The following is a 14,517-nucleotide window of genomic DNA, read 5'->3' as shown; positions in this document are numbered from 1 at the left end:
TTCACGACCGCGCAAGTGCAAGTTAGCAAAGGTTTACCGTATTCAAATACTTGCATTTGAATTAGATTTGGATAAAGTAAATATAACACTTAAAACTAACCTATCAGTAAGGAAGCTGAATCGTAGCAAATTAAGCAATTAAATACCAAATTTACCTTCTTTATACATTTTGAATTTACTGTATTTTTAATTAAAAATACAATAGTTCAGATATCAAAATTTAAATCTTATTTACGATTTATAAATTCATTAAATCAATTAATTTACGAGTAACCTATAAAATAATGCTAATTCAAAAGCCAGAACAAAAGGTTTTGAATATTTTAAAAATGACCTATTTTCAATAAAAAACAACATATATTTATATTAACAAAGAAACAATAGCCACATTAATAATATTTATGATTTAGAAAAGCTTTAAAGCATGTAGACAGACATCACATATTAAAAAAAAAACTCATTAATGCAATAACACTAACAAATATTTCATGTAAATGAGCAATATACAACAAACATCAATGTAAACAATTACAAATAAGACAATATTTATGATTTTACGCTAAATTATTTAAAATGATTTGAATCATTTTCTAAAGTTTCATATTATTTTGTATAAAAACAATTTATCAGATCCTTTAAGCAAGCATCCAATTCAGATTCGGTTGAAGTTCTTGTCTGCAGTGTTTTCTAGACTGTAAAACAGCTTATTATTATAAAAGTTAAGTCGTGTCTTGTACAAGCACTGTACCTGCGCAATTGTTAGGAACAACAGTTCAAACCTTGCCAAATCAATTTTCTACTAGGCATCTCTTTATTAGAATTCTTATAAAATAGGTGTTTTCTGGGAAAACAAAAACTGAGCTCTGTCGCATAGGAAACAAATGGTGTAAAGAAAAGGGTTTAAAACACAGATCTAAAATAAAAAAATCTGTCAAAAATTGATAGCAATTGGAAACTCGATTGACACTGTAGCTTACTGATGACTGAAATCAGCAAATAGACTTCACGTGGCAAACTCTGACCTCTTATCTCAACCCACAGATTAAATTTCAAAATTCCACCTTCGTGGTGACATTGGCTTTTTGGAGTCGTACACGACTGCAAAAAGATTAATCATATTTAATGGTCGTGCGGTGGCTTTAAATTTGAAACGTAGAAAAAATACGTTGAATCATGCAGTGATCAGCTTGCAGTGATCAGCTTACACTGGTCAAAAATTGTCATTGGCTCTGTTTATCTTTAAGTTTCAAAATAATTTAAAAAGCAAATTCACATCAATGTCAATTCAGTACTACTGTTTAAAATTAGCATACTATTTCACCTGATTTATCTAACACATATTCCGCATTAAGATTAATGGCGAAATTACATTTGGTTATTCTCTGTTTACATTTTAATATTTTAAATAAATACACAAGATTTAGTTTAAATAACTGAATTAAATAGATATGAGAAAAATTGAAATTCATGATTAAATAAGCAATGAAAGCAAACTACTAAAGTTCAATTGTTATCAATTACATCTCTATGTTTACTTAACCTTGATTAGTGAAGTAATAACGATTAATTATTAGTATAACTTGGTTTTTCTATATAAATAGAAAAACCAAGCCCAAGTTATACTATTAATTAATCATTATTACTTCATTAATCAAGGTTAAGTAAACAGATGCAATTGATATAAATTATTATATACATATGTAATAATTTATATTCGGATTGAATTTATAAGTATTAGATTTTATTTGATATCGTAAAGTGTTACTTATTTATAAAAATAGAATTCCTAAACAAGTTCATTTGGAACTCCGTCCAGAATCATTGCTTACAAAGCTCATTACACTGTCCCATTCGAAGCACAACCTCGATTTATTTAATTCTGTTTAACCTCAACTGCTCAACCTTTGTAGAGGAGGGAAAAGGGCCATTTGATGTTCAAATATGTACACCTGAAGAAGACAGAATTTTTAAAACACTAATTCCCATTGAAAGTTCTTGTATGCTTTTTTATATTTTTAAACAACAATTTAAAGTTTATCAATTTAACATCAGAATTCAGATTTTTTTCCTTCAAATAACCTCTGATGAGAAGTGCTATTGATTTGTTTTGTTAAAATCTGTTTATATTTTATAGAATTAATTATATTAACATGTAGGTTTAGTAGTTAAATTACGTGAAAACCATTTATATAATCAGTAGAAATGTCAAAAAATGAACAAAAGTTCCTAACCAGGTCAAACGGTATTGACTAGTGGTTTTCTCACCACACTAATTCTTATGTGACAGTGTAATTAACTAGTCGTACAATGATAGTTATATAAATTTACCTTCAGTTCAATTAAACAGAAAATTAAGAAATACTATGAGACATATAGTAATGATGCAATAACCTATAGCAAATAATAAATCAAGAATCCATGTTTTCACTTTCAATAGGAAGTTTGATAGTAAAATTATGAAAGTAGTTAACAATATCTTTAAATTGCCTTCAATTGCCATTCAGTAACTGATTATTAATGTTTTGTTTTAAAGATCTTACAGGCTGACAAACTATTAGAAGTTGTTATAATACTTAAAAGGAAAAATGCATTTTACAGTTATAGTAAAATATGTAATTTGATAGCTTCTTATAAATAAATTTTATTGAATTTTACTTAATTTTAATTGCTAAATATGATGCTTAGTTTCTCAAAGTAAACATCCCAAGCATCACTCAATGATACTCTATATATAAAATTTCTGTACTTTCACAACATGATTCTGGACATTCCAATAATTTTGTGTAAATGACTTGCTTTATGAGAAAGTTTTCTGTATATGTTTGGTTTTAAATATAGTAGCAAGATGGTTATCATTGAATTTTCTACACAAAAAAATAGCACATACTTTGCATTCTAGCCTCTAATTTCCTCATTTATAAATCTAATTTTTTAAAATTGAATTATTAATATAATTTGGCAGCATTGCCTATCTAAAGACCCACCTCACATTGAATTGANCGTTGTAATAATATTAAATGGGTGTTGGATTTGTATTTCTTTGTTTTAATAGTGAATTCCAACTTATACATTGTTAATAACATAATTTTATATACGTGCCTATCTTGCCCCATTACTGTTGCCCCTATATCAGGGGCAACTTTAATAAAAATAATTAAAATAATTACAACTTTACAAAAAGAGAAAAGTTGCCGATCTTGTCTCGGTATAGGTGCAAGATCGGCAACTTCTCTCTTTTTGTAAAGTTGAAATTATTTTAATTATTTTTATTTCCAAACTGATTTTAACCAGTTCTATAGTAAGGTAACATTCCAATAGACAATATGCAAAGCTTTTTTTTCAGTTTACAGCAGTATTTATTACACAAAATTTAAGTAAAGCTTAACATGCCGATCTTGCCCCAATTTCCCCTATATATATATGTATGTATTTTAAATGCTAAATAATACAGATGATATGGGTGTTAACGAAAATAACAAAATATCGAATTTTTGCCATTCGCACTTAAATATTTTTTAAACTTAAAGTCAAACACAAAAGTTTTATATGTCATTAAATTTTTTAGACAATTCTCCACTATAATATATAATATTAATTAAAAATATATACATATATGTGTGTATTTTAGATGCGAAATAACACAGATAAAATGGGTATAAACGAAAATCGCGGAATATCGAATTTATACCATTCGAACCTATATATTTTTTAAAACTTAGAGTCACAGACAAAATTTTTATGTCATTTGATTCGGAAAACAATTATACACCAGAATATATAATATAAACTCTAGATATAATTTTTGAATTTCTAATGGTCAATAATTAAACAAGTATAGAAAAGTGTATGTTTTAAATTCATTTCAAAATCTCATGTAAAATAATCATTAATTTTTATATTATCACACATATCATTTTGCACTTCATTACCGATTTCGAATATTTTCGGGCATGGGTGTTTAGTTTACAATCGATCTTCTACACAACCATACGTGTTAACTACCTGGGAAAGCTAACACCTGTTTTCAAGGTCAACGGGTCTCTTAACAATGCACGTGTGAAATTTCATTTCTTGTTAATTGATAAATTTGTAAATCGAATTGTGTGAAGCGTGTATAAACTTTCATATTTAATAAATTATAAAACGAAATTTATTTTACATTAATTATTATACAATTATGCAAATAATATAATTATATAATTAATTTGTATTTAAAATTTTGAATAGAAAAAAATTAATTTTTTATATTTTATTATTAAATTATTTCGTATGAATTAAAATCTGGTTTAATATAATTTTGTTTAATATTTATTTATTGACTGCTCTTGAATTTTTTAGAACGACGAATTTGAAAAAAAAAAGTAGGTGGCTACTCGAAGGAAATCGAATTCGGACTCTTCTGATCGGTGGTAAAATTACAATGGCGCAAATTGTTTTGGCCGAAATAGAACCAGAAACTAGGCTTAAAAGTTATGACCTATTATCAAAAGAATGATTTTAATTATGGCTCGCATTAGAACTTCGAATCAGGACCCGGGTGCACGAGTTACGTTGGGAGTGTCCAGAGCCGGCCCTACCATAGGGCGAACGGAGCAGCCGCTCCAGGCGCTAAGTCCTAGGGGGCGCCTCAGGGGTAAAGAAAATTAAAGGGTATAAATTAGGGGCAACCGAGGGGGCGCCATTATAGGATCTAGCTCCATCCTAAAACTTGCCTCGGGCTGGCACTGGGAGTGTCGTGGTATCAACTCGTTCATTATACCACACATTTGTATGATATGATACCACATTATACAAATGGGGCGGCTTTTACTTTTTTGAAAAAATTTTTTAAAATATTAAAACTTTAAAGGTTAAAACTAAATAGATAACCGTTGTTTTTTCATCTGTAAGCGCGTTTGATCAGGGATAAAAGTAATACTACACTCGAAATGCATAGTAATAATAAATACTAACTTCAAGCGTTAGTATTTATTTTTACGATGCATTTCGGGTGTAATTTTGTCTTTTTTGACAATCAGTAATCGTGTAGCGTTTACGACTTTTCTTTAAATTACACAGCAACTTAAGCTGTGATATAAATCGCTGGCCATTATAAATAAACATTGAATAACTTTTTAAACTTACAATTTTTATATTTTATTTATTTATTTACTTTGTTAATTGGTTACGAACTGGAAGAGTTTGAGCTATTAGGCTATTCACCTCTACACGAACGAGCGTCTAGCTGCAGAATCACATTGGCTGGCCGACCGTAATGCTTCTAGCGAAATGTATCGAGTGAATTCAAAATCAGTAGGTTGAACTAACACGTTTTAATAAAAAAAACTATGTTCATTTACATATGAACATGATTTATACAACTTGACTTTAGCGAAATATCAATTTATAGTATGATATACAGAAGCAAGCCACTATATGTGACGATGTCACAATAAGTAATTTCTCGTTGTATATGTAAATGTGTTTAATTATAAGTTTGAAGTAAAAGAAAACAAAGTAGTGTTTAAACATCTCAATAAGGTCTACCAGTGGTCAAGCGGTCTTCGTACCCTGAACATTGGGAGTTCGGTCTAACGCCTAAATAGGGCAAGTTTCCCTTAAAAAGACCTCCTGGAAGTCACCCCTTAGGCAGATCGCCCAAGTGTTGCGTTGCCATAACTTAACAAAACAAACATCTCGATAAACAAAGCATACTGGATATACTGTATTTCGCTAGAAATGCTACAAGCAGTCTCAGCCAGCCAATGTGTTTCTGCAGCTAGACGCTTGTCGGCATGAGAGTATTGGTTGGACGGTTGTTGGTGCCATCTAATGGCGATAGTACTTAACCACGGGAACTGTTAATGTTTGTAGTACTGTTTCCATTGTTCTTCCATTGTCTTTTCGTTCTCTATTTTTACGAGTTTGGTTAGGTTTTCCGAAGAGATAGTTTCCGAGGTGTAAGTCGTAGGCGGCTCTGTTTTTGTTAGCTTGTCTGCGTGTTCGTTAATGTATATGTCCGTATGTGTTGGAGTCCAGGTAAAAATGATTTCTGTGACTGCTGGCTCTGGTGGGGATGGTGTAGCGTAGTTGAGTGATTATGGTCGGTGGTCTAGTGTTGTTAGATTGTAATGCGGTGAGCATGCTCATTGAGTTGGTGCATTGTGAAGTGTTTGTATTTCTGAGTACCGTAGTATATAGCCTGCGGAACAGCGTAACTTTCTGCTGTGAATACGGTCCCCTCCGTGTGTAATGTGTAGTGAGCGCTGATGTTGGCTGAGATGTCGATGTTTGGGACAGTAATGTTCTATTTGTCTTTGGAACCTTCGGTGCCTATCAAGGCGTCAGTTGGTGTTGCGATATCCAGTGGTAAATGTTTAACGATGGTGGTATTGCGAATTGACTGTTGCTGGAGCGGGAGCGAGCGGATATAAATTGTGGGTGTGATGGGGATGGTATGGATATTTTATTTAAATCTTTAGTTACAAGCAGAAGCATTAAGTGGCTATTTGATGTCTCCAAAAAACTAACCATATGATACTACAGTGGTACCTCAAAACTGGAACTCAATTCGTTCCTAGAAGGCGTTCGAGTTCCAAAAACATTTTTTCCCACGATGACTAATATAAAGTGAATTAATCTGTTCCTAAACACCAAACATGGCCCATTTTAATTCTAAAAAAATCCTAATTTAATTAAAGTGAAATAACAGAAATGCCTAATTAATAAATAAAACAACAACAACAGATTAAAAACAATAAAAAAATAACAACGCAATAAAATGAAAACAGTATCGTAACTTCATTTACATTAGTGAAGAGTGCACGCACTCGGCTCTCACGCTTAACGACGTGTCCCTTTTTTACCTCAATCGTTGCTCTTTCAAGCTTTCTCTGAGATTTCTTAGGCGCAACAGTAAATGCACTAGGATGTTATTTAAAAAACTGCCAAAAAACAGAGAGTAGAAAAATTGAGGATGCTTTCGGAATGAGAGCAGAGACGAACTGAGAGCGGCTAGACTAGTTCGTGTCCATCCACTCTGTTCTTCCTCGTATCAACGACGTTACAATTACCGTATGTAACAGTGTCCACTATGGCATCTTTGTGTTCGAGTTCCAAGAAAAGTTCGACTTTTGGGACAAAATTTCCTTCAAAGAAACAAGTGCTCGGATTCGAGTCGTCGTTCGACCACTGTAGCGTTCGAGTTTCCAGGTACAGTACCACTATTTAGTTTTACTTACAAGCAGCTCCATCAAGCGGCTATTTGCCCTCCCGAAAACCACTCATATCATACTTTAGAACTTGACAATCATTATTCATATTGGCATTTGAAAAATTAAAAAAAAGGCCTGCAACGAGTAAACACTTTAATAAAGATTTTTTAAAATTAAAAATAACCAATCGGCTGAAAAATTAAGCGAAAAGTTCGACAGAATCTGGCAAGTAAATCTACTTTGAATGAAACAAGCTATTTCATTATAGCTTGTTAGGGCTCACCAATGGCCGTACCCTGAACACTGGAAGTTCGGTCATGGGTTCTCGCCTTCCTCGGACGGTAAAAAAAAGGCCAACAATAAAATTATTAGTTCCAGGATTGTACGGAAACTAATAATTTGGCTTAAATTTGATGGTGTTGCGATGTCCTCAGCATTTGAATAGTTAGAATTGAAAAAATATCAGGAAAGATGTACTTCATTCAATGCAGAATTGAGTCTTTCAACTTTTAACCTATGAAAATTTGGGGATCTAACTCAAACTTGAGTTTCTTAAACAGGTTTAGGACTAAACCTGGGGCCGTATTCTGGTCGCTGTCTTTGGTCTCTCACAAGCCAGTTGCTGATTGGCTAAGCCAAATGATTAGCCAATCAGTGACCGGCTTGTGAGAGACGAGAGACCAAAGACAGTGACTAGAATATGGCCCCTGTGTTTCTAGAGCAAGATGGCAGCAAAATGACGCCATCTTGTTAAGTATTTTGGCAGGAAACTGTCATTCTTACTCTAATGGAATGATTTTAAAATGGAAAATGGTAGATTGTATACCCAGTGAAAACAATTAGAGGTGCATGTGTTCTGATTAAATGGCAAAGAAGGCTCCAACACCATCCATTCTGTACCATAAGAATCTGAAGCAGTTTTGGCACTTGTGGAGATCATACATCCTATTGAAGTTGGCAGAATGTATTGCAACATGCAACATCAGTACACTGCATAACAATTTGGCTCACAATGCACATTTTTTTTACATATTGCTGTATATTTTGCTATATCTTACATAACAATATGGTTTTCTACATGACATCTGCTTTTCTGTTTATACATCAACTTACGTGGCATCTTCTAGCATGAAATATCATGTGAACCCATCAAACATTTCTTAGCTGGGTGACTGATTTCTCAACAATAATTATTGGATCAATAGAATAAGGCAACGCAACACATGGGCAATCTGCATACGGAAAACTGATCCATTTAGTGGAGAAAAGCTGAAAAATTCCACATGCTCCCGTCGGCAAATGATTTGATTTTAATAAAAATACATCAAATAATAAAAACTGTTTTTATTGTAAAAACCAATCGGAACGGCAACTCATACATTTTTCACAATGTGGATGGTATGAAACACGACACTGAATATTGTTAAAAATGGAATGAAGGACTGAACTGATTTCATGGGCATCTCTCTGTGATTGTCAATGGGATAAAGGTTTNAAGTTTTTTTTTTTTTAAATTGTTTGAGTTTATCTTGATTGAACATCGATGTTCCAATGGGCATCGATCAAACATCGATGTGAAATCCGACATCGAAATTTAGCATCGATGCTTAGGCAAACATCGATGTTTGACATCGATGTTAAAATTATAGACATCGCACAGCACTGTATGTCCGTATGTGTTGGAGTCCAGGTAAAAATGATTTCTGTGACTGCTGGCTCTGGTGGGGATGGTGTAGCGTAGTTGAGTGATTATGGTCGGTGGTCTAGTGTTGTTAGATTGTAATGCGGTGAGCATGCTCATTGAGTTGGTGCATTGTGAAGTGATTGTATTTCTGAGTACCGTAGTATATAGCCTGCGGAACAGCGTAACTTTCTGCTGTGAATACGGTCCCCTCCGTGTGTAATGTGTAGTGAGCGCTGATGTTGGCTGAGATGTCGATGTTTGCGACGATAGTGTTCTATTTGTCTTTGGAACCTTCGGTGCCTATCAAGGCGTCAGTTGGTGTTGTGATATCCAGTGGTAAATGTCTAACGATGGTGGTATTGCGAATTGATTGTTGCTGGAGCGGGAGCGAGCGGATATAAATTGTGGGTGTGATGGGGATGGTGTGGATATTTAATTTAAATCTTTAGTTACAAGCAGAAGTATTAAGTGGCTATTTGGTGTCTCCAAAAAACTAATCATATGATACTACAGGGGTACCTCAAAACTCGAATTCAATTCGTTCCTAGAGGGCGTTCGAGTTCCAAAAACATTTTTTTCCCCATGAAGACTAATATAAAGTGAATTAATCTGTTCCTAAACACCAAACATGCCCATTTTAATTCTAAAAAATCCTAATTTAATTAAAGTAAAATAACAGAAGTAAATACCTAATTAATGAATAAAACAACAACAGATTAAAAACTAACAAATAACGCAATAAAATGAAAACACAGTATTTTAACTTCATTTACATTAGTGAACAGTGCATGCGCTCGGCTCTCACGCTAAACGTGTCCGTTTTTTACCTCAATCGTTGCTCTTTCAAGCTTTCTCCGAGATTTCTTAGCCTCAAGAATCTTCTTAGGCGCAACAGTAAATGCACTAGGATGTTATTTAAAACTTTACTGCCAAAAAACAGCGAGTAGAAAAAATTATTTGAGGATGCTTTCGGAACGAGAGCAGAGACGAACTGACTAGTTTGTGTCCATCCACTCTGTTCTTCCTCGTATCAACGACGTTACAATTACCGTATGTAACATTGGCCACTATGGCATCTTTGTGTTCGAGTTCCAAGAAAAGTTCGACTTTTGGGACAAAATTTCCTTCAAAGAAACAAGTGCTCGGATTCGAGTCGTCGTTCGACCACTGTAGCGTTCGAGTTTCCAGGTACAGTACCACTATTTAGTTTTACTTACAAGCAGCNTGTACTCTATCCAATGCAGAATTGTCTTTCAACTTTTAACCTATGAAAATTTGGGGATCTAATTCAAACTTGAGTTTCTTAAACAGGTTCGGGACTAAACCTGGTGCCGTATTCTGGTCGCTGTCTCTGGTCTCTTACAAGCCAGTTGCTGATTGGCTAAGCCAAATGATTAGCCAATCGGTGACCGGCTTGTGAGACAAGAGACCAAAGACAGTGACTAGAATATGGCCCCTGCGTTTCTAGAGCAAGATGGCAGCAAAATGACGCCATCTTGTTAAGTATTTTGGCAGGAAACTGCCATTCTTACTCTAATGGAATGATTTTAAAATGGAAAATGGTAGATTGTATACCCAGTGAAAACAATTAGAGGTGCATGTGTTCTCATAAAATGGCAAGGAAGGCTCCAACACCATCCATTCTGTACCATAAGAATCTGAAGCAGTTTTGGCACTTGTGGAGATCATACATCCTATTGAAGTTGGTAGAATGTATTGCAACAAGCAACATCAGTACACTGCATAACAATTTGGCTCACAATACACATTTTTTTTTTACATATTGCTGTATATTTTTCTATATCTTACATAACAATATGGTTTTCTACATGACATCTGTTTTTCTGTTTATACATCAACTTACATGGCATCTTCTAGCATGGAATACTATGTGAACCCATTAAACATTTCTTAGCTGGGTGATTGATTTCTCAACGAGAATTATTGGATCAATGGAATAAGGCAACGCAACACATGGGCAATCTGCATATGGAAAACTGATCCATTTAGTGGAGAAAACCTGAAAAATTCCACATGCTCCCGTCGGCGAACGTGAACCCACGACTGAATAATGTTGTCCCGCAGTTTGATTTTAATAAAAATACATCAAATAATAAAAACTGTTTTTATTGTAAAAACCAATCGGAACGGCAACTCATACATTNGCATTTGAATAGTTAGAATTGAAAAAATATCAGGAAAGATGTACTTCATTCAATGCAGAATTGAGTCTTTCAACTTTTAACCTATGAAAATTTGGGGATCTAACTCAAACTTGAGTTTCTTAAACAGGTTTAGGACTAAACCTGGGGCCGTATTCTGGTCGCTGTCTTTGGTCTCTCACAAGCCAGTTGCTGATTGGCTAAGCCAAATGATTAGCCAATCAGTGACCGGCTTGTGAGAGACGAGAGACCAAAGACAGTGACTAGAATATGGCCCCTGTGTTTCTAGAGCAAGATGGCAGCAAAATGACGCCATCTTGTTAAGTATTTTGGCAGGAAACTGTCATTCTTACTCTAATGGAATGATTTTAAAATGGAAAATGGTAGATTGTATACCCAGTGAAAACAATTAGAGGTGCATGTGTTCTGATTAAATGGCAAAGAAGGCTCCAACACCATCCATTCTGTACCATAAGAATCTGAAGCAGTTTTGGCACTTGTGGAGATCATACATCCTATTGAAGTTGGCAGAATGTATTGCAACATGCAACATCAGTACACTGCATAACAATTTGGCTCACAATGCACATTTTTTTTACATATTGCTGTATATTTTGCTATATCTTACATAACAATATGGTTTTCTACATGACATCTGCTTTTCTGTTTATACATCAACTTACGTGGCATCTTCTAGCATGAAATATCATGTGAACCCATCAAACATTTCTTAGCTGGGTGACTGATTTCTCAACAATAATTATTGGATCAATAGAATAAGGCAACGCAACACATGGGCAATCTGCATACGGAAAACTGATCCATTTAGTGGAGAAAAGCTGAAAAATTCCACATGCTCCCGTCGGCAAATGATTTGATTTTAATAAAAATACATCAAATAATAAAAACTGTTTTTATTGTAAAAACCAATCGGAACGGCAACTCATACATTGTTCACAATGTGGATGGTATGAAACACGACACTGAATATTGTTAAAAATGGAATGAAGGACTGAACTGATTTCATGGGCATCTCTCTGTGATTGTCAATGGGATAAAGGTTTCCTTCACATCAGTCATAATGTATAACAGAAAACACCATAATCCAAGTCACCTGAAAAAATTCAAGTACAAATTAAATATACATAAATAATATTACATAAAAAATGTGTATGGGATGATCGTAATTGAAGAGTAGGTGTTTGGAGTTCTCTAAGTAATTTCTGATCTAGAGTTGCAAAACATTCATAATTATACTATACTGGATAGTCGTAGTGCTCAATTTGCTCAATCATGCGCTATGCTCACTTGTTAAAACCACAAACGTGGTAACATTTCCTTAGAAATTGTACTACATTTTCAAATGTACCTGAGAAAATCAGGAGAAATTCAAACTGACCAATCAGAATCAGTATATGATGTACAGTACAAGGTGTCTGCACACACATTTTAGTGGAAGCAAGTCAACAAGTGACGGAAATGGTAACTGAACCAACAATAATTTGAATATTGCATTAAAGAAACCAAGATTTTTGCAAAAATTAATTTCAATGTATGAGAGCGTATGTGGTCACATGCAAATTGCATTTCTTCCAGGGCTGTGGAGTCGAAGTCGTGGAGTTTTGGCCGGAGTCAGAGTCATCAAAAAATCCACTGACTCCGACTCCCTTTTTACTTACCAACTTGTTATGTATATGAAATGGAGTCGGATGGTAAGGAAAAGTTGGAGTCGGTAGATTTTTACGCGACTCCACAGCCCTGATTTCTTCTTTGAAACCAAGTGTGCCAATGTTTCCAACAGTTCTACGTACAGAATGCTCTGAACTACTACTCTTCAATTACGATCAATATTTAGTGATTAAATTCTAATTAGAATAATTTTTACTTTAAATTAAGATAGCATATGTGATTCTAAAGTTAGTAGAGTGATGTAAATTTTGAATAATTTGTGTAACAAAAAGGAATTCTACACACTAATCAGATTTTAATAACTAAGCGTAAATACAATATTTTTGTCGACAAAAATCAGTTTTGTACATGGGCCATGCGGTCGGGTTACTCTTTACAGCATGGTTCAATGGAATGTGGCAATGCAATACGTCGTTAATCTGCTGAGAGTGGGTGTCGCCCGGGAGGACTTGTGTGATGGGCACGCTGTTAAATGGAGGTACCAACCGTCTAACTAAAAGTGGAATTTTTTGGATTAATGGAAGCTAAATTCTAAATTGAAATGTCTCAAAGGGAAAGTATCAAAAATCCGAACATAAAAAAATTAGAATTCGGCCATCGATAAACGGATACAATCCTTTCAATGGTTAGTTGTTATCGTTTGTTTTGTTTGTTAAGTTATGGTAACACAACACCTGGGCAATCTGCCTATGGGGGATGCCTTCCAGGAGGTCTTATTTAAGGGAAACTGGCCCCCATTTAGGCTTTACAGATGTGGAGAAAACGCGGAAAACTCCACGTGGTGAACACACGACAGAACTCCTAGTGTTCAGGGTACAAAGACTGCTTGGCCACTGGTGGGCACTTCAAATGGTTGGTAATTTTGTTGTTGTGTTCTGTTGGTCTTGCATTGTTCGGATTCTAATGTTCATTCAAAATTTGGAATTGTTAATTTTGAGATTACGAATAATGTGTTTTTTCTTAAAATATTGTGATTCTGCAAATTTTATTTTGAATCTTTGTAAGTACTTGTATGATGAAATACTGGCTTAAACTCACAACACCTAAACTTGAATTACAGTGTATTTGAAGTTTACAATACTTAAAATGCTAATTTATACATATATTTTAAAATCAGGATGGGATATGGTATTCTCACTTCCTCAGCCATTTCTTTACAAATATAAACAAAACACCAAACGCTTGCTGAGCTTATTATTACTTTAATTTCAAACATTTTCAGCCCAATTCCAATAGGCCATCTTCAAGAACTTACTATTCTACAATCGAATACAACTTTCGAATAAATTTTAAATTTAAACTTTTAACATAAACTGTAAATATTAACTATTTAACATATTTTTAAATATCACCGTAAACCATTAAATATTTAACCCTTACATTACCGGTATACCCCGCCCCCCTGTTTACGTTCATTGTATAAAAGGGCCAAGGGCAGTATAGGTCAGACATGTTTTATTACTTTAAAAATTCACCAAAAATCAATTTATCGTTATATTCATATGACAAAAATTACGTTACATTTATTAATATCTGTAGTTATAAATACGATATTTTTAAATACATTTAAATATAAACTTCAATAAAAAAAAAATTAAAATATTTCAGACCTGACATCTGTCTGTGAAAATTTGCAACATTTTTGTAAAATTCACATACTCCAGTTAAGTAGTTTGTTCTTGGCACCAAGCCAGAACGACTTGAAATATCGTTCTGTACAATTCGATATAACATTTATGAATGTACGATTATTAGTTTTAAAATTATCACAGATTATAATATATCCTTT

The 14,517-nt window shown here is 33.8% G+C and overlaps 1 protein-coding gene across 2 annotated transcripts in view; it reads right to left on the bottom strand.

The window, feature by feature from the left end:
* Positions 1-8,522: 8,522 nt before the first annotated feature.
* The window catches only part of LOC111632557 (uncharacterized protein C20orf24 homolog), a 13,560-nt gene continuing 7,565 nt past the window's right edge, over positions 8,523-14,517 (bottom strand). The window contains exons 4-5 of one of the 2 annotated variants that reach the window (XM_023377019.1): positions 12,073-12,153; positions 8,523-8,656 (exon numbers count right to left, since the gene is read on the bottom strand). In XM_023377019.1, coding sequence (XP_023232787.1) covers positions 12,112-12,153 — 42 coding nt within the window. In that variant the 3' untranslated portion in view covers positions 8,523-8,656; positions 12,073-12,111. Of the gene's footprint in view, positions 8,657-11,938; positions 12,154-14,517 lie in introns of those variants that run through there. The other variant, XM_023377018.1, reaches the window with a different exon arrangement.

This window comes from Centruroides sculpturatus, unplaced genomic scaffold, assembly GCF_000671375.1.
Source record: "Centruroides sculpturatus isolate CEXI.00-Female unplaced genomic scaffold, Cexi_2.0 scaffold674, whole genome shotgun sequence".
Lineage (NCBI taxonomy): Eukaryota > Metazoa > Arthropoda > Arachnida > Scorpiones > Buthidae > Centruroides > Centruroides sculpturatus.
The sequence above is the reverse complement of the archived record's forward strand: the minus strand, read 5'-3'. Positions and strand labels throughout refer to the sequence as shown.